Source organism: Oryza glaberrima, chromosome 11 (assembly GCF_000147395.1).
Source record: "Oryza glaberrima chromosome 11, OglaRS2, whole genome shotgun sequence".
NCBI lineage: Eukaryota > Viridiplantae > Streptophyta > Magnoliopsida > Poales > Poaceae > Oryza > Oryza glaberrima.
This window is the reverse complement of record NC_068336.1, coordinates 13,518,683-13,539,791: the sequence shown is the minus strand read 5'-3', so window position 1 is coordinate 13,539,791 and position 21,109 is coordinate 13,518,683. Positions and strand designations below refer to the sequence as shown.

The 21,109-nt window shown below is 42.0% G+C and overlaps 1 protein-coding gene and 1 long non-coding RNA gene across 4 annotated transcripts; both read right to left on the bottom strand.

The window, feature by feature from the left end:
- Positions 1-624: 624 nt before the first annotated feature.
- On the bottom strand, positions 625-3,190 carry LOC127753934 (transcription factor BHLH089-like). 2 transcript variants are annotated; one of them, XM_052279384.1, is made up of 7 exons: positions 2,423-3,190; positions 2,135-2,344; positions 1,973-2,038; positions 1,808-1,876; positions 1,637-1,708; positions 1,309-1,539; positions 625-1,192 (listed from the first exon to the last, which is right to left on the bottom strand). In XM_052279384.1, the coding sequence occupies exons 1-7, from the start codon at positions 3,002-3,004 to the stop codon at positions 1,124-1,126; spliced, it is 1,299 nt and encodes a 432-aa protein (XP_052135344.1). In that variant the 5' UTR covers positions 3,005-3,190; the 3' UTR covers positions 625-1,123. The 2 variants fall into 2 exon arrangements, with proteins under 2 accessions (XP_052135344.1, XP_052135345.1); XM_052279385.1 differs by having other exon boundaries at positions 1,309-1,536.
- Positions 3,191-18,892: 15,702 nt separating this feature from the next.
- On the bottom strand, positions 18,893-20,841 carry LOC127755920 (uncharacterized). 2 transcript variants are annotated; one of them, XR_008013070.1, is made up of 3 exons: positions 20,392-20,841; positions 19,266-19,895; positions 18,893-19,177 (listed from the first exon to the last, which is right to left on the bottom strand). It is a non-coding gene; the product is annotated as an uncharacterized LOC127755920 (long non-coding RNA). The 2 variants fall into 2 exon arrangements; XR_008013069.1 differs by having other exon boundaries at positions 19,266-20,841.
- Between the last annotated feature and the right edge of the window lie 268 nt (positions 20,842-21,109).

Here is a 21,109-nt window from a genome sequence, read left to right as displayed (position 1 = left end):
TTTTTTCAGCTCCTTTGGTTAACTGAACCTGACCAATGTTAGAGCATTAGAAAATAGTCCGTGGAATAAAAGGGCAATAATAAACGGTATCTTTTATAAAAAGGATAAAAACAATTGTAAATTACATTTCTATCAGCCTGATTGGTTGACTGAAAGAGGCAATACACATGTACATTAAATTTATTGGACAACAATGTGATTTTCTTTTGTTGTTCTGTATTGTAAGTTTTTTTTTTAGGTAGACCAAACCTAAGAAAGAATTTTGCTGACAAGACAGGAGCCCAAGACATTTGCCAATATGAAACTCCCGCAAATCATGTCAGTTCGGCTCAAATCATGCGCCCAAAGGACCTTTCTGCCGTGCCAGCAGTTTTGGTGCTTTGCAGAATAAAAGGCACACACAACAATTCTATCCTAAAGATTAGTTGTCTAGGGCTCACTAGATGAGATTAAGAACGCAATCATACAAACAAGCAAGACACTAAAAGAGGTTAAGATTCTGCCTAGAGTTGTTGACTCCAGCTCACACGGCTTAAAAGACTCCGTGATGATGATAATGGCGATGATAACGCAGAGAACAAAACAATTCCACCTACCGGCACAAAGCCTACAGTAGCAACCAAATGCAAGAAACTTCTCTCATAATTATATTCAAATCCCAAGTTGAAGTCTAGAAACAATTACATTCCACTGCAACATTACATTGCATCCTTTGTGAGATGGATGAAAATTCCTAAGAGCAAATGAAGAAAACTAAATCTTTTTCTTTTTTAGTCTTCGCCTTTGCCTTCGCCTCCGCCTCCGCCTCGTCCTCGCCGTGGTACAAATCTTTGAGCTGAGGCAATGGGCAAGTAGGGCATTTTATCCCTTCTCCTTCTTCCATTTTCTTCCCCCACATTGAAGGTGGGGGTGTGTATGTACAATCATGGAGGGATGATCCAATGATTGGGTTGGAGGTAGCTCAAACCCAACCCCCTCGTGTTAAGTGTTCCAAGCACCCGACATGCCTCCCCGGGTGACCGTCTCCTGGCTTTGATTGGTGAAACTGATTTGTCCCCGAATCAATTCAGAGACCATGGCCATGATTGGGGGCTCTCATCTGTTTATCTATCTATCTAATCTATCATGTATTGCCCCTGAACCCCATCTGAACCACGCTCTGCAGGTCATCCTCCCACATGCAGCTCCCTGCCTGAAAAAAATTTCAGCCACAACAATTCTTGCGTTTTACGATCAGTGGGTCGGAGAAAATGACGGCGATTTCGCGGTATGATCATTTCTGTGGCTTGAGTTGTAGTACAATTTTACCTGAGAATGAGCACTGTGAAACCCATCAAGTGAGGGAACTGGGATGACATGGTGGTTTGCAAATGTTGGCGCCGTTTCTAAGTGTTTGGTGCTTGTCACCACGCTCTGCATTGCTGTCCCTTGCGACGACGCGTAGCAGATCCCCGGGCTTGCGCCCTCCGGTGAGTAGGATAGCGGTGGCGGTGGCGGTGGCAGCGACAACGGCGCGGGCATGCTGGGATCATTAGCCTGCTGAAAATTCAGAGACTTGTAAGTAAAATTTCAGAATTATATGGTGGTCTAAGGTCAACTAACTAAATGACAGAGCGAATTCAGGTTGGATTGTTACATCTTTTGGGATGAAGTTGTCGACGTCGAAATCCAGCTGCGGGTTGACGGTGGAAAGCTTCATTGATAGGAACTGTTGGGACAGTAAACAATCTTGCTCAAATTAACAAATTTGAAAGGAATTAATCAGAAATTATTGTAAATTAAGTCGGTGATGATCATGACAACGCACCTCCACTTGCCGTTGCAACGACTGGACGTAGTTTATGATCTCGTCAAGCATCACTGCCTTGCCTGTCACCTGAATTTAACAAACTCGAAAAATTAATAATTACTCTGTGAAAAATGTTTTACCGGCGTGAAATTTAAATTTATTTTTTTGGCTGAATTTTGCCACCTTGTTGCAGCCAGGAACGAGGTCTTGAAGCAGCTTCATGCGCTCGCTGATCTTTTCTCTCCTCACCTGGAGGTGAAAAACGGCGGCAATGGCGTCAGCAAACGCGAGAATTGAGGAGAAAACAAAATTGTGAATGGCGGCATAGACGCCGGCGGCGTTTACCCGCTCGGCGAGGCTGTGGCTGTCGGTGGCCTGGCCGCGGCGAGCGCGCACGTGGATGTAGTCCTTGGGTGGCTCGCCGGCGGCGTCGAGAACCTTTCCCTTGCCATTGCCGCCGTGTCCCGCGTCGCCGGCGACCGGCTTCGTGTCCTCGTCCCCGGCGGCGTCCGCGGACAGCTTGCATTTCTTGGCCTTCGTCCCCGGCTCCGGCGACTGTGGAAAATTCACCATTGTTTCAGGGCTGGTTCGGCGTTGCGATTGCAGAGGCGAAGCAGAGAGCAGAGGAAGTACCTTGGCAATGGAAGTCGCTGCGTCCTTGCCTCTAGCCTTGGAGCCCGGCGCCTTCCTCTTCCGGCTAGGGGCGTCGCTGCTCGACCCGTCGCTCGCCGGCAGCTGGTGGACGCCACCGGCCGCCGCCGGCTCCGCGAGGAGGGACTGGCTGCTCGCCGCGCGTGAGAGCTTCCCGCCGCCGTGTCCGGCAGCCGCCAGGCACGACATCCGCGCGGCGCGCTCGGCGATCATGGCGTCCGCCGCGGCGAGCAGGGAAGGCACAGGCGGCGCCGGCGCGGGCTTGCACGGCGAGCCCACCGGCGTGCTGTAGCACGACGCGTACCGCGACGACGACGGCGGCGACGGCACCCCGCCGCCCCCGAGCCCGCCGCCGCACACGCCGCCGAGCCTGCTCGCCAGCTCGTCCATCAGCGCGGCCTCATGCACCCCCACCCCCACTGGCGACGGCACGAGCTCGCCGAGCGCCGGGTCGCTGTCCCACCCTCCCCCGTGCAGCGCGGCCGCGGCGTCGAACGGCAGCGGCCACGCCGCCAGCGCGTGGAAGCTTCCGCCACCACCACCGAGGAACCCGTCGTGCGCCATTGCCGCGGGAACACGCCTCGAGCTCCGCGACGCGACGCGAGCGTTCGTGTGTTCGTGCGTGCGCGCGTGCCGGCACGAGGACGGCAAAGGCGGGAAGTGCGCGTCGCGGCGCGGAACAAAGTGGGGCGCGCGCCTCTCTTCTCGGTGCGGGGATGTCTGTCTATAGAGAGAGAGGGAAGGGGGGGAATAGGCAGACAGACAGGGTAGAATAAATATAGGGGGGAGGGACAAGTGGAGAAAAAGAAAAAAAAAGGCAGATGCTGTGTAATTTTGTGTGTATTCTATGGGTTTGTGACCCTTTCAAACTTTTTGAATTTTTTTTTATGGAGGGAAGAGGAGGGATCTTTCTCAAAGAGGAAATTAGAGGGAGGCTTTTTTCTGGTTGTAGGGTATATTGTAGGGGTGGTGATGGTCTACTGAAAGGCAGGGTTTGCAAATTCGAATGGGTGTGCAATGGGATCTGGCCGAATCACCAAAAACAGCAAAAAGAAAAAAAAGATTTATCCAATTTAGTCTAATTTTTGCAGAGTCCTATTTTTTTAATTTTGACATAATTCTAACATTTTGAACCGGCGTAGGCCAAAAACCATGAAATTTGATATGCTTCCGGTACATTCTCGAGCCCTGATAAAAACATTGTATCCGCATTTGCCATTTTCCTGGAAAAATTTGAATTATAAATTTAAGTATACTTCATTTTCAAAAAAATATATGGGCTTATTTGGTGTGATTATATCATATTAAATTGATTATCAACATTTATTGCTTAAATTGATGTTCGCTAAAAGGATGTTATGTATCAACTATATCTGTCTTGGGAAAAGTCACCAACTTTTTATACCGGATGAATTATCCCGTGATAGTCTTTGAAGCAGTTTTGGTCGTACATCGCGGACATGTCATAGTCCCGTCAGCATAAGAAAATATAAAAAAGAGTAGGGCCCATAAGAAAACTGATAAGTAGGCCCCCACTATTTTTTATTTTTTTATGATGACTGAAGTGTCACGTGTGTGCCACGCAGGACGAAAACCGTTTCGAAGTCGGCAGGAGGGGAAATTCGTTTAGTATGAAAAGTTGATGAAGAAGAATTTATAGTTTTCGAATCGAGGGTGTAATTTGTACTGCCATAAATAGTTTTTTTAGGGTGGTGGGTGGAGAGGGGGGGGCAGCAATATGGACTTTTTGCTGTCTATCGGATTTGTTCTAAAATTTTGGAATACGGTAGTCTTATTGTTTGCAACATAGATTGGAAAATATTGGCTTGCCAAAAATTAAATTTCTTAAAGCTGTTTGGACAAATGAGATCATCATAACCTAACCATTTTTGGTGCTATGCATTTTTCTCTAATCCCACAAAGAAAGTATACAGAATTATATGTTTGCTTATTGACATGAATCTATTCAAGTGATCTTTCGTGAAATTATGAATAAGAGTAAGGAAACCAGATTTGACTAAACCAGGGATGACTAACCAGTCATCAGTGTAGCAAAAATTGAGTATTTCAATATGTAATTTTCCAATCTACTCCAGTCGTTTCTGCATGCACATCCGATAAACCTTTTTTTCAGTAATGCAACTACGAGTGAGAAGACACCATTAATTAGAGGTGATTACGACCCTCTGTCAGTTTAAAGTGTTCCATTTTGAATTAAATGAATGCAAGATTTGCTAGGAGACATGAGCAAATTGATCATGTTGAATATGAACATGCATAGTTTGTTAGGTGAATGTGATATTTGTCAAGCTGATAGTGCAATATATGCTGGATAGAAAGTGATTGATTTCAATTTGAAAGTGTGGTTTTCATCAATTGAAAGTGACTATAAACTTTGATCTGTGACATTTGTCCATACATATGTCGATGTGGTTTTTCCTGGTTTCAATCAATTCATAAATCACCAAACTGTCATTTTCTTCATTTCAATAAAAACCGGTTTCGTTGGTTTGAAAATGAATATTCCTACTCAGCAAGGGCGAAACGACCATCTGAAAATGTTTTTTTTAAGAACAAAGACTACCATTTTGTTCAAGTAAACTGTTTCCCAAACTCAAATAAATTGAGGCAGCCAATTAATTAATACGGTGCTCAATTTCTCAAATCTTATTGTTTGATCTATTGCCATGAACCCAAAGCAAACAATTGCAAAGGCCAGAGCATGCAGCTAAATTGTCCATTCCAAATGGTAGCTCCGAGCTCCCCATTAAGCTGAGCAAGCAAGCCCAACAGAAGGCAACAGCAAAAGAAATCCCCATTAGGTGACTCGGATCTGAACAACCATGCACGCTGCACACACAAACACACAACACCCCAACCTTCCCACACTGATGACTAACCAATCTGCTAATTGCGAAGTGCTAACCATCGATTGTTCCAGGTCTGCTGGTCCAATGGTCCAATGATGGAAGTTCTGGAAGATATTGCGGTGTTATCCATGGCAGATTTGCCCCATTTTGCGTTGCTTTAAAAAGTTGGCTTGATTAGATGGCGATATGTCAGTAGCGACTGATGTGATCTTCTCTTCGGCCGAGCAAGATTTGCTTGGGCAAATAATATCTGTCAGCAGAGCGGCGCCGTCAGAAATTTATGTCTGTCAGTCGAAATTGTCCAATGATCAGGGATTCAGGGTAGGATACGGCAACAATTTGTGTAACTCATTTTGTTAGACACAAATGAATAACATTCCCGCTGTCTCTGCTGAACCGTTCATTTTTTTTCCCATTCGTAGGAACAGGCCAGTGCTAAGACAGTTTTATTCGTAAATTGTGACAATTCGGTCATTTTTAACATTTTCATGTTAAATTTGTCATTAAAAAAAATAAAAAATAGATAATCGAATTTTACGTCTCCTGCTCCTGCCGTAAGACACAGAGCCATTATTTTGTTATTAAAATAAAAAGACATAAAGTAATGAAACAAATCCCCAACTCTCTCTTATCAATAACTAGCATTAAACTATATATTAGTTTTTTTCATAATGGATTATGAAACACCTCTTTTTTTTTTATTGTTGCTACTTTACCTTTGGCATCCGTCAACCCAGCAACATAGCTCTTATGTTTGGTAGTTAGTCAAGTAGGTTTAATCTAAGAATCCAAAAGTTGATTTTCGTGAGTATAGCTGCGATTTGTTGCGGTTTGGCTGAGCAGGAATAATGTGGTTTTTAATGGTTACAATTCTAGCTCGTTTTTGCAAGTAATTTTCAGCGTAGCACATTGGGCAAGGCTCTTGTCACTGTTGTGAAGTTGATGGCAAGATGGTGAAGGCTTATTGCAAGATCCTCGAGTCAAGAGTGCTGAAGTTTTATGCTGCATATGGCTGGAATTTCAAGAGAAGGATTCACTCTTAGTTCTGTTTCTTTCCTTTTGAGTGAGCATTTGTTTGATTTGATATTGAACTCCCCATATTCTGGGTGAGTCTATGTACTTCTTTCCATACCTTTTGGTTGTGTACATAACCGTTGATGTAGAGGCCGGGTTTTTGTGAATCACATAGTTTTTTAGCCAGTAATTTTAATGAAACTGTACCACCCATGGTAAAATAAGAGACCTTTATTATCGATTGCAAGATTGTAGCACCATTACATAGAGTATTATGTTTCATCTGTGGTAACATTGTAGATCAAAAGCGAAGGCAACATAAAGCTATGAAGATATTATATGGAAGTTATATTATAAAACTGAAGAACTCCATGATGCGGCATTTAAAAAAAATAGTTCAGGGTAGCTGTACCGTACATCTTCCTGTTTTGAAAAGAGTATAGTATAATGATTATATTTAAGATGTAGATAGATCACTGCTAAAATACAAATCAGTGCGCCCTTTAACACATATTAAGAGATAATTAAATATCCAAATGCCATCATTCAATAGCCAAATTAAAACCCGTTTACAGAACAAATACAGAGATTGCTACGGGCTTTGAAAGACATATAGTTTGGATCCGATAACGACTCACTGAGGCATGTGTCATTCTACAGTTTAACTCAGGTTGGAGGTTACTTTTAACGGATGAAAATTATTTTGGATAGAGGAAGACAAAGGCTGAGAGGCCACTAAAAAAAAAGGTAAAGGGTGAGAGGTGAACGCGAGTCCTGTATGGGGGAATAGTTCATTACGGAGCTACGATCAGGGTTTACGATTCCGACAGACCCTTCCGTTTCGGGCACCGGCGGAATTCAGAATTTCGCGAAATCCGGTACAAAACCGGTAAATTCCGAACAAATTTCATAAACCAAAATTTGAATACAAATCCTTGAGTTTGACGACAAGTTCTCGAAAACCGGTCAGTTTTGGCGAAATTTCGATCAGTAATTTGTCTCTTTTTTTAATTATTTATTATTTTCTTTCTTGATGTAAGTTTCAGTAAATACATACAATACATCTTTTTTTTGAAAATTTATATCCCAGTTGATTCTATGAATATTATAGTATTTATAAGACTTTTTTTTTATTTTTTTTCCTTTTTATCAATTCAAATTTGAAATTGGATGAAACTCCTCGAAATATCAAATGGTTTCTACTTTCGAGCCTCGTCGAAACGTCAAAATTTCGCGAAATCGGACCGGATTTTGTCGGAATCGTAAACCCTGGCTACGATCCTATGAACTCAGAGAAGTCAAGCGTTCATTAAGTTCATTTTATATGTTAATTTGTTCACCAAAAAAATGTTCAATTCACACGAATATATATCATTAAAGGAATCATCATTTTTCAATAGGACTTAAAAATGGTCAGGATAAGTGGGATACCTGATCCCGAAAGGTTTTATCTATTAATAACTTGTATAATAGCTAAAAAATATATCGAGGCAAGAAAAAAAAAAGACGAGAAAACGTTTCAGATCAGTACTTCTGATGTTTGAATAATCGATAGTTTCATTTTATCCGATTGTAGTTTGGGATATGGCCTCCAAATAAATTAATGTTGGTGATGTCAAATGCCATAAATCAATAAATATATTTGTGATTTGGCTATTGCTAAGTTCCAGGTGACTGAAACTTTTAGCAATTTCACGAAGTGAGCAAAACTCAACTGGGTTTTTCATGATGGAACTTGCTCACCTGGTTTTAAATCCTAAACTTAACACATGTACTCGCATTTATGGCTAATGAGACGTCCGTGGTGATTTGTCAATCTCAAATTAAATATATCAACCTAGTTTTTTTTGAAGGTTCACATGGGAAGGGTGTGAGTTTCTGCATTTGTAGGTGCATTTGTAGGGCTGAATATTCACGTGTTGTGATTGCATTGTCAATATTTGTACTATGTTTTAAAATGACTGTTTAAATAATTTCAATCACATTCAGCCTAACACCCTGGATTTAAGGAGGAGGGGAGGGACTCACTAGTGATGGCGACTTAAATTTCTAGAGATGTAGGCTGGAAGTGTGCGGTATCAGCGGTGGGGGTGAGGTAGGCCATGGGGTTAGACGCCATAACTCGGAATATGAGCCCTAGTACAAAACTCAAATGAGACTTACACTTATTACCAGAAAATGCCTTATACTATTACCTCTGTTCTAAAATAGAAATTTTTTACTGTATATCTGAATAAGAGTAAGCCTAAATATCAATATCTATAATAAAACGAAGTGTTTCACCATACAGTAATTTAAATTGGGCCTCAAAATTTATTGAATTTTTTTCCTTCATTTAATAAATGCCAATATTTTTTGAGATTAATAAATGAAAAAATGACACACAACACCATGTATAATAAAAGAGTTGAAACTTGAAAGAGCAGTGCAGATTAATCACACCACTATCCATCCATTATAGTTGATATATAATATGCCCTTTAACCCAAGTCACACCAGCATGCTCCCAGTGGTTTTTAGAATACTACCTGGAGGGTATAAAGTAACTAGTTAACCACCACCCCATATGATTAACTAGCACTGGTATACGTACACTGTACGTACTCCTCTCCTCTGCTACTAAAGTAATATTTAGACTTCTCTGCTAATCCCAAAAGATGAGTCAAAAGTAACCTCAAAGTTGTTTTGCAGAGATGATAGTATCAACTTCGAGCCTAGCCCAACCTTTAATAAAGTACTCGATAATTAACAGGGTACGTGTACGTGCATAGTCACCTAACACACCAGTGTTTTAATTAAGCATTTCGTGGTTCTCTCTCTCTCTCTCTCTCTCTATCTGTGTAGAGGTGATTATCTTAATCAATCATCGTGTCCTGTCACCTTTGGCTTTTGTAGTTGACAGCCACATGATCGTGGAGGTCGGCGCGGGTTAAGGACCAGTTCGTGGCGTGGACGTAATGCCGCTACCATAATTTGCGAGCCGTCTGAGAGAGAGAGAGAGAGAAGAGAGAAGCTGTATGGTTAATTCGGTGTCCATGACCAGCCAACCGATGGCAGCTAAGAGACATGTCCTTAAATTAATTTGCTGGTGGAACTGAAATTATGTTACTATGGGCGTTTGATTTGCGCTTTGTAAGTTTATGCTTCCTCGTTTACACAATCATCAATTCGCTTATACTGATTATAAACAGTAACGGGTTATCAGTCTGTGAATAAAACTTTTCTTTATGTGTTCTTAGTAATTTAAAAGTACGTACTGAGAAATAAGTTTCGACAAAAAAAAATCCTAAAATATATACTGTAAAATTAATTTTCAAAATGTAAATTTTAGTTACAGCTTATAAGTGAAGTATAAATGATGGGAGTGTTAATCTCATTGTCAAGCAACTTTAACATCAAAGAAATGTTTGGAACTAGTAAGTGTATTTATATTTTTGGTGAAAACATGTTGTTATTGTCGATCCCCGAATTAATTACAAGTAGCTAGCCATAATTAATATATCATGCTTGAGATATTAATTATCCATGTTCATTTCTGTTTTAAACCATTAATGGGTACTAACATTGTCGATGGCACATTTTGCCACCAAGTAGAAAGAAGAAAATGTGTTCACACTTAATTATTTGTATTTTAGTTTTAACTAATCTGGCACAAAGTACTGGTTGTGGGAAGGTGGGGTTCAACCTCCAAACCACCACCTAATCTACTACTCCTTCCACTAAATTTCTATTTAATCCTGGTCTTCACATTACTGTCCACTAGTGACTAGCCACATAATTTTAATCATAGGAACACTACATTGAATTGGTGATTTCCGAGATGAATTATATCAACCATAGGGTGGTGTTCCACTAGACTTTTATCCAGCAATCATTAGTGTGTCAAACAATTAAGCTTGCCAGGGTAAGGATCTGTGATTAGGGCAGTCCCAACCCTACACCTAGGATAGTGTCTATGGTATGTCATATAGAACTTTTAACTTATGTGGTACTATATTATTAATTAAGAGAGAGTGAAGAGAGGAAGAAACTGTGGGTCTCATGCAAGACAGCTTCAACACGAGAACCTATGCACTAGACACTATCAAGTTTTACATTGGGAGGGAATAGTGTCTTCATAATAGATGAAGAATAAATATGATTGGTAGAGAAGAGAGATGATATATTTATTAATGACCCATTTTAAGAAACCATGGGTTGTAGAGGGTTGTAGAGTGTAGTTTCTATTGTGATGTCTTATTTACATAGCACCATAAACACTGCTTATGTATACTATGGGTTGGGACTGCCCTTAGTATCCTAGGTTATATTACTCTTGGGCCGGCCTAACATGTCAGCCTCACACGTAATATAATGCTTTTGTTCGATAGTAGAGATCGGCACATAAAGGTGGGGTTCAATTAGTGCTTAGTAACATGGCTGTTTAGGGTGGGTCGCATTTACAATGCATGTAAAAGTGAACTAATGGTAAAGGTTGAATCTCATTGTTAATAAGTGATTAAGGAATGTCTGTGATGAGATTCAACCTTTTCTTTATTATTAGGGCCTGGATTAGAGTATTTCAAGCCTGAAAGGGGGACAAAGATTAAAGAATATACTTTGGTGCTTGGGACAATCATTGCAACAAATTCCGGTCCACGCCGGTTAACCCGGGCATGGTCGAGTTTATTGCAGTTTTTTTAATGAAGTGCAAGTGGTACTTACATCTGCCATGAATATTCAAAATTTAGCATAAAAATTTATTAAACTTCTAAACTTTTACTATAAAAAACTTTAAATGCTTATGTCAAGAAATAGTAGTACACATAGATTTACCATCAAAAAGTTACTAACTCCGCTCTCACATATAAATATTTTTTATTATACCTTTATACATTCAAAAATATCTATATTTGAGAATGGAGAGGTATCGAGTACTACTTATAATATAATAAACTTATTAGATTTGGAAAATGTTTTTGAATATCGAAGGCACCCTCACGGTAGTGGCTGGGCTGCTTCAAGATGGGTTATGCTGGTTTCCACCATTCCACTTTAGGCCTTGCTCGCTTAATCCCCATGAGAGAGGGACTAGAGGAGATTTATTCCACAGGTATTGCGGTGTGAGATTATTCCCCCTTAATCCCCTCCAATTCTGTTCAATCCCTTCCAAACCGAATAAGACCTTAATTGGTTCGTCGATACCAAGCCAATCCATAAATTCATTTCTGTTGGTGATTAAATTTTAAATGTTTAACCGAATCTTATCTTAAATATTAAATATGGGAGTAGCTATACTTATGGTGCCATATTTTTCACAAAAAATAGTCGCCATGTATTTACATTGTAAGTCTTTAAATTACATATGTAATTTTAGTGTATTTACAATGTAAGTCCCAAAATTACATATGTAAGTCATAAAATTACATTTATAAGTCTTAATATTACATACTAATTACATATGTAAGTGGTGCGTAAGTGGGGCACAACCACTGTGTAAATTTATACTACTAATATATACTAATTACATATTTATAATTTAATTACACTTGACGTATTTTTACCTAAAAATTTATCATCATATTTTTATAGCTGCTAATGTCTTGCATCATTGTTTGGTTTATATCTTGTAATTTGCCACAGCACGAATCTTAGAGGAGATCAAATAATCTAGAAATCGATTGTAAGCAAGCCAAAAAATGTGGCGACATTATTTTAGCAAAACTGTTTTGCAATGCTAACTTGCTATGATCCCATGACACGGGGATAGCCTATAACTAAATCGTTGCCACCTCACGATTTATAGTGTTAATTGTTACCACACCGACAGGAACGGTGTGGTTAAAAGCCCAGGTTTACAATCAAGTAATGGTAGAGTTTATTCTAGTATTCACATAATAAATTAAATTATAGTACCACCTCTATACATATGTTCCTCAGCATATGTACCTCTCTTGAAAAAGGGAGGGTAATTGCTTTATAAATAAAATGCCACATGCAAACGGGGAAAAAAAGTGATTCTTCTTGCACGATATATTTGTCAATGCCTCGTAGTCAACTCAATTTCATGTTTTTTAAGCTTTTCATAGAAGGACTTGTCAATGCGTTGAATGCACGTATCAGAGAAGGAATACCCATGACCCGAAATTAATAAACAAAGCGCGACATGCAAAGATCAAAACCCCATTTTTCTACACGTATCTACACAACCTAGTCGATTGGCAAATTTCTTCCCTTCCATTAACAAAACTAGAAAGAAAGCCCGCATAGATACGTAGGTAATTTATTTATTATTTATAAAATGTATATTAAAAGAAGCCAGGTCTCATCATATTCACAATAAGAATTATAGAATATGTTATAATTATACAACAAGAAAATATTAATTTATAACGTGAAATAGACCATAGAGGCATATACTTTAATATACTGAAGGTTAATGTCTATCACATGCAAACAAAAATCACTTTGTCACTATTATATGTAAACTCGTATATAACCATCATTCGCAAATATAATATGGGTTTTGTTTTTTCTTTCTTTTATCATACATATAATCCACTTATGCCATGGGAAATGTACGAAGGAATAATTTGTATTGTCATCTTATTTACGCTAACTATTAACACTATTTACATGAGAGCGGCATAATGCAGTTACTTATGCCATTTTCGATCTTGGATTGAACTGTTAACGCTGACATACTTGATAAACTGATAACTCACTTTGCTGACAAGGAATTGGTGCAGCTTTTGCACTGACTTTCGTGAATCCTCATATGCTGACTTTGCTTTGAACTAGTACTCCTGACCCGCAAACAAGTATTAGACGAAGTTGCTTGATCGGTATTTCACCTGGATTGCGATTTCTCCCTGTTACTTCTTCTCTTGGCTGAACTGTTGACACGGCAGCCCGGGTGTACGTTAGATTTGAATCTGTTAACTTGAGGTTGATGTAACACTGCCAAGACTTGGCAACAGGCTTCTTTTATAACTGTTCTTTCTCTGCTTATCTGAACAACCAAGTGAAACGGTTACGGGGCGTGACAAAACTCATCTTCGAGAGCATTCGCCTGACCATGATCAATCAAATTGCTATCCTTGAAAATAACCAAACTTCGGTTATTTTCCAGAAACCCTAACTTTGAGATCTCATTGCTTCATCAGTCAGTTCAAATAAGGTGATGCTGGTGCACTTTCATTCCAAGAGGGCTTGGAACATAACACTCAGTTGATGACAGCAAGTTCCGCAAAAGTGACTCTCCTTCAGTTTCTAAACATACAGACTCTTGCACTGGTGGAGAAACCATCTTTGCTCGGTCGCCCAAAATTCACAATAGTCCTGGTTCAAATAAAAACCGGGACTAAAGATAATTTTTAGTCCCGGTTAAAAACTTTTTGACCTTTAGTGATCATTTTTAGTCCCGGTTTAAAAAGTTGTCGGGTCGAGTTAGGCCCCAACTCATTTTTAGTCCCAGTTGGTATAAACAACCGGGACTAAAAATGGATCTTTAGTCCCGATTGTTTATACCAACCGGGATAAAAAATCAACCGAACCGTGCGCCAGTCCACCGTCCTCTCCTCTCTCATTAATTATCCCTTATCCCTTCGATCCCACCGTCCTCTTCATCCCTTCGGTATCAGCCTTATCCCTCTCAGCCTTAGCCTCCTCCATCCATTCTCCTCTCCCCTTCCTCCCCCTTCCTCCTCTCTTCCTCATCCTCCTCCTTCCACGTGAGGCCGGGCGGCGGCTGGGAGGCGGGCGGCCAAACAGGCGGCGGGCGAGGCCGGCGAGGCCCGCGAGGCGGCGAGCGGCCGGCGAGGCCCACGAGGCGGCGCTCCCCGGGCGGGCGGCGGTGCTCCCGGGGCGGCAGCGCTCCCCAGGCGGCGGGCGGCCGGCGCCCGATCTCTGTGATGTTGTTTTTTTTTCCTGATCTGTGTGATATGTGCGGCCGATCTGTGCGATGTTGATTTTTTTCTCGATCTGTGTGATGTGTGATGTGTGAATGAATTTGTGAAGATGTTTTTGTGAATGATTTGCGATGTATTTGGGGATAAAAATGCAGCTTGATGTATTTGGGGATTTTGTGAATGATCTGTGATGTATTTGGGGATAAAAATGCAGCTTGATGTATTTGGGGATTTTGGGAAGGATATGTGGTGTTAAAATGATTTGTGGATAATATGAATGGTGGTGCTCGAAATCATGAAAGCAGGAAAAAAAAGAAAAAAGAACATCAGTCCCGGTTGTTAACTCTAACCGGGACTAAATCAGATTTAGTCCTGGTTTTTAATACTAACCGGGACTAAAGATCCATTTTTAGTCCCGGTTACTTCAACCGGGACTAAAAATAGGCATCTTTAGTCCCGGATTCGTAGTCTCGGTTGTATAACCAGGACTATAGGGGGGTTGCGAACCGGTATTAAAAAGGGTTTGTTCACCAGTGTTGATTGACCTTTCCATCAGCATGACTGTTCTGTTCTGCCCTGACTTCGGTGTCAACTGGTTGAACGGGCTGCTTAGTTGATATGTTGAAATAAGCACTGATCACTTAATAGATCAAGCTCAAAAGATTATACCCTCGATATAACATTTCACTTCTTTGCTTATCCTTTATTGACTCCTCTGGGTTGATAGACTATAAGCTCTAAAGTTGCTTCCAACAAATACTGCAATCTGTATGACTGTTGGAAACTGACTTTGGCGCTATCAAGAGTTTCTGCTCTTTGATCATAATAACTCCACTTTCAAACCTTGAGTTGGGATGATTCATCGAGAAGGATTCTCTGTCGTACACTCTGCTGGCTAAACCTTTCCGGACCTGACCCTTGTATCTTTCTGATCCATGTATGGAATGATTTCTTAGTCTGGAAGCTATAACTGTTGCCTTAAATTAAGTAAAACCATTCTTGATCCATGTTCACACCACTAGGGTGTTGTTTCCAGTCACTATTTTCCACATAACTTTCAAGGTTATAGAGTTCTAATAATCCATATAAGATATCACTCTCAAGTATTCCATCCATCTTTTCATCGTCTTGGGGTACCCCTGACACTGCACCTTTAGAGGGAGAACTTTAATTGGTTTTCAATTTAATTTAATTGATTTAATGAACTTTGTTTTATTTAAAATTACTTCTTGAGCTCCAAAAATTGAAGGGAAATTTCAGAGAGTATTTAGGGCACAAAGGATATTGCAAAAATATTTTTGGCCATGATTTTAAAAGGAAATTTTAATTCCCTCATTAATTTACTTGATAAAATTAACTTTTACATAATTTCTAGATATACGCTATTTAATAATTTTTTATCTCGAACGAAAATCAGGGTGTGACAAAGAGAGACCAAGAAAGATGGGAACGGTGGGGAGTGAAGGGATGAGCGGTGGGGAGAGTGAAGGATAAGGATAAGGTGGAGAGAGATGGCAGTTTTTATGTGTCGTGTTTTTAATAGGGTTAATTGGATTCATGTCATTGCAAATATGTCATATATAAAGAAAATGCCAGTATTATTTGTGAAACATAGTGCATGCCATTGAAATTTTTGAAAATTTGAACCATGCCACTCCATCATGATTTCTGTCATAGAGATAGATGCCAAGTTGTTGCTATATCACCGATTCAATTTCATCCTTTCTCTCTCGTCTTGCAGAGATTGGTTTGTTCGTCCGTTCGTCGTGCAGCATAGGGGATCAAGAAGAGAAGAAGGATCTTGTGCTGTTGGTAAATCCGACCAAGAAGGAAGGAAAAGGATGGGGGAGAAGGTTACTGGAGCGGAGAGAGGAATGGGGCATGAGGATGAGGATGATGGCCCGGTAGTGGCAGCAAGCCTGGATGGATTCAGTACTGCAGCGAAGCTAGCGAGCATCCCTACAAGCGGTGGCGGCGATGGCTAGCAGAGGGATATGTGCCTACTGCCTACGGGAGAAGCTGGGCAGGCTCGTGTTCTCGTCCAAGTCCAGCAATCCAGCCTCTTCTTCCCTCTCGGCGTCCAAAACATCCGCCTTCTACCTAGTCGCTATCCTTCCGCCGTGCAGCGGTGCCCCCCCCCCCCCCCCCCCCCCCCGCTCTACTCCTCGGCGGTGGGCTAGAGCGGAGAAAGGTCTGTGACATCACACCGCGGTCCCTCTACTGTGCCAGTGGCCAACCCTCCGCCATCTTCCGTGACGGCTGAGAGCCCGGGGATGAAGAGTTTCTGGTCCTTCCTCTACTTCTCTTCCTCGTCGCCACCAAAGCTGGCGCAACCCTAAGGAGGAAGTTAGTGTCCATGGCATCTGCGGCATGGGCCTCAAGGGGTGGCTCTGCTTTGGGCCGCATGAATAGCAATAGCAGCATCCGCGAGCAGTGACGTCTTTGATGTTGGGGCGGAGGCTCGAGGTCACTGGCGAGACAGCTTGGCATCCATCTACAGAGTGACATGGTTCTAATTTTTTAAAAATTCCAGCGGCACGCAACAAATTTCAAGAATAGTAGTGGTATTTTTTTAATATGTCATATTTGCATTGACATGGATCCAATTAACCCTTTTTAATACTGTGAAGCGTTTTATTTATCACGCAACTGCGTAGCAGAACCAATGGTGACAAAATATTTTCAAAAGTAGTTGGCTAGGAAGATAGCTTGTAAAAATGGGGATATTTTTACAGGCAATTGTTTTAAGACGACAACTAGTGATCATTAAACAAGGGCGTTCGGTTATATTTTCACAAGTGTTTCGAATTTTATCCACTAGAGGAAAAAAAAAAAGAAAGAAGCTGCCAAGAAAAACACATTTTTTATTAGTGCCTCACTTATAATATAATTTGTGACACAAAGTCCAAATGCAATAGAATGAAACAAAAGTAGATGAAAAGAAGACGCGACGACACCAATCAAATGGAATAAATAAATGGAACAATAAAAATGAGTGATGAAACTTCCCTACTATACATTCATGCTTTTGGTATCGTATATTCTTCTAACCGGCATGTTGCAGAGAAACGCACGCAGCAAAACTGAACAACGGCTGCGTAGTGGATCGGCCCAAAGCCGCGCGGAGACAGCGAGACGCGATCTGCGGGCAGTCCCTGCCTCAGGGACGACCGAGCAGATGGGAAGGACTACGGGTGGTGCGGCCCATCGCGCCGCTCGGAGACGCGCAGCAGCCAGGGTGGCCCGTGTGAGACAGAGGGAGGAACATAACCGGCCTTTGCTGAGGCCGAGGCCTGCGGAACAGAACAAAACAGCAGGAGGAATAAGTTCATTGTAGGTACTTGCATTTGTTGCCCAGTCTGATTTTCATTCTCTGTCCGGAAAACCGGTTACAACCCGTCCTCCAACTTACAAAACTAGTCTAAACGAGGTCACTCGACAGTATTGACCCTGGTTTGGTTGACGTGATGTCTATGTGACTCATTTAACTAGGTTTTTGTCCTACTTGGCATTGACGTGGCGCATACATGGCAGTTGAATCCCAAAAAAAACAGAAACGAGCAAAACAAAAAACTAAAAAAATAAATAAAATATGCAGGACCCACCCATCAGTAAAAAAATAAAATAGTGAGACCCACATCCTCCACTCTTTGTATTTTCTCCAGCTTTTCACTCGATTGCAGAGTGACGGGCAGGGAGGGAGGAGACAGGGATGCCGACTAGGGGGAGAGGCCGGCGAGCCGCTGCTCCGCTCCCGCTGGCGCCCCGCCGCTCCTCTCCCTCCCTCCCGTCAACCAGTGCTCGCTACCTCATATCCCGTCGGTCCCCGCGCGCCGCCACTCCTCTCTTGTCGGTCGCTTTTACGAGCTCGCCTCCTTCCTCGCGGTGCTCCCGTCGGCCGCCCCCTTCGCCGACGTGGGGGTGCCGCCGCTGCTCTCCTTCCCGTCCTCCGGTCGGCGTGAACCGCTAATCCTCTCCCGCCAGCCGCCACGCGTCGCTCCCTCCTGCCGGTCCCGCGCACCGCCACCGCTCTCCCGCCCTCCCGCCGGCCGCCCAGACAAGCTCGCTTCCTACCTTGCGGCGCTCCTGTTGGCTGCCCTTTCCGTTGAAGCGGCGTGCACCGCCGCTCCTCTCCCTTCCACCCTCCGGGCCAGCGTGCGCTGTTGATCCCCTCTCGCCGGCCTCCGAGCCACTCTCCCACCAGTCCCCGCCACTACAAGAAATCTTATGATAGATGACGATTCATTCACATCACAAACACAGAAAATTTCATCACATTTCGTAATCTGTGACGCTCGCGTGGAAAATTCATTCATCACCTTTCATGCTTTTCTAATGGCGTTCTATGACGAAACCTTATTTTTTCGTCATTAATCTAGTGACTATCCTTCTATCGTCAGAGTTATGACGTCTGTTTTCGTCACCATCAAGCCCAGAAATCGTCATAAGAGTCCATATGGCCTGTTAAGGCCCATGTAGTGGGTAGCTTGTTTATGGGCTAAGCCCAATTGCAAACCCATTTAGAATTAAGCCTAGTCCATTTAAGGTATATCAATTTATTCACTATTTTCAGCCCAATTGTATTATTTCCATTTACATTTAGCATCAAATAACAACTAGACCAGGCCTATGTCAAAAGCCCATATAAGCCCAATCATTATACCCAGTATAAGCCCATATAGACCCAAGCATTATACCAAATATATATCACAAAGGTTATATAGGCCCAATTAACATCCAATATTACACAGGCCCAATTAATATCCAATAGAAAAATACAAACCCAGTAACAGGTTCACCGACTACTCAGTGACCACAACAGGCTCATGTACATGACACTGACCGTAGCAAAATAAACAACTTTGGTGCATTAGTAAAAACCAGTCTTGCTACTGCAATGTCGCTCCTTGAAAAGATCAATTGCAGCAGGCAGCACATCTTCATACTTAGCTTTGCTTCTGAAACTGCATGCAAACAGTTTGTAAATTCAATATGACATTGCTCTCCAAAAGTTTTTTCATATGCACATTTAAAGTGTTAGATACAACATACCATCATTGTAAAGTTTCCCTATCCATAATGCCATCCAATGTGTGAATGAAATATATTGGTGCTAGGTGCATACCCACCATGTCTCAGAACCACAAAAAGGGTTTATATAGTTAAAAAGCAGTAGCCTAAATAAAAATATAGCGAGTGATGTTACATAAGTATTACCAACTCCTAAAAAATGGGTGTCTACTTTCAGTGGCTCAAACATGAGACTTCCAAACTCAAATCTAAAAAAATAGTTATTATGCATAGAACAGAATTTAGGTACACCTCATAGTAGTAAAGCAGATCAAAGGAAATTATGCACAAGTAGATCATGAGCAATATTTTAATTTATCAAATAACAGTAAAAAGGAACTAGCAAATTTTTCATGTATCTTACCACGACATGGCACTTCACAATGTAGCTCCAATAGGCCATCCTTTGCTGGCTCTGAACATTCTCATGGTTTTAGTTCGTTTTTCGGACACGTCCTATAGAAAAGCAAACTACAAGATAAGCACCATATGGATCTCCCATATAGCCACCATAAGGAGGAAGTGGAAAATTTGGAGCTCCAGCAGGCTTGAACGAGTGATCAGGTTTCTTGTCACCCAAAGGTTTGGCTATGGATACTTCCAGCACTTGCCCTGTGTTTCAGTCAGAGCAAGATTAACTCTAGTTCTGATGAACAAAATTTAGAAGTAGCCATTCACATAGTCCTTGGCTAACTAACAAGTTACTAATATACAGTGTAACAGTGCTGACTGCAAAGGTCCTGTAAAATCATCAGAGCAAATGATCTAACCATATCTGCTTTCCAAAGGAAGCAACTACCTAAACTAAGAATACCAAGTTCCATAAATGTCATTCAGACAAAAATTTCCTAGGACTCAACAAAAAAGGTGATATGGCATTTTAAAGCTAATAATCTCTGTGAATATTAAAAAAAATGAAAGAACCCATGGTGGTGATGGCAACTGACTGCTCGGTGCTGGATCGGCTCTTCTGCAACAATTTGAACCATCTTGACCATGCCCAAAGCCAGTGTTATCAGCAGAAGGATCAATGGCAAGCTTTTTGACCAGATCGATTGCTCCATTGCAACCATAAACCATAAGAGATACAGGAGGGAAGAGTGTATACCTGGCCTTTTTTTTCTTCAAATACAATGGCAGCGTCAAAGCCCACGCGCTGCTGCCACGCCCGCACGCTGCGCGTCGACCCTGCCTCCGCGCGGCCCCACCGGCGACCACTCCCAACTGTTGCGCCGCCGCCGCTCATCTGCGTCGTGCTGCAAGCAACCACTCCAAGCCAACCCTAGCCTCCAACGTCAGATCTAAAGGTGGTGCATCCTTGGTTAGGGGCAGCAACGAAGTGGGAGAGGGGCGACGAGACGGTAGGAGGCATAGGATGGTGTGTGGGAGAGGTCATCGCAGACGAGGAGAAGCAAGCCAGGTAGAGGGAAAGACGGGTCGGGGATGCGAGCCGCCGCCGCCGGCTAGTGCGCGCACGGTCGCCGCCGCCGCCGAGATTCAGAGAGGAGGAGGACGAAGGGGGATGCGGTGGGGGAGTGTATGGTGGCGGCGGCGGCGAATGGATAGTTTGGGCTAGGGTTTGGGGAACAGATTATATGGATAAGAAGCAATCCGACGCGAATTTACTAAACTGTCCCTAGTTTGTTCGCAGTACTTACTAAATTGTATGGACAAAATGGGCATTGCACCTTAAATTCATGAGAACTTTAAATTTAATTTTAGGCTGAATTTTGAGTTTCAAATGCAAAAATCATAAACAACAAAAATGTAGAACTCATCGAGATCTACAACTATTGTATTGGTCCTTTTTACAAATAAGTTCATTT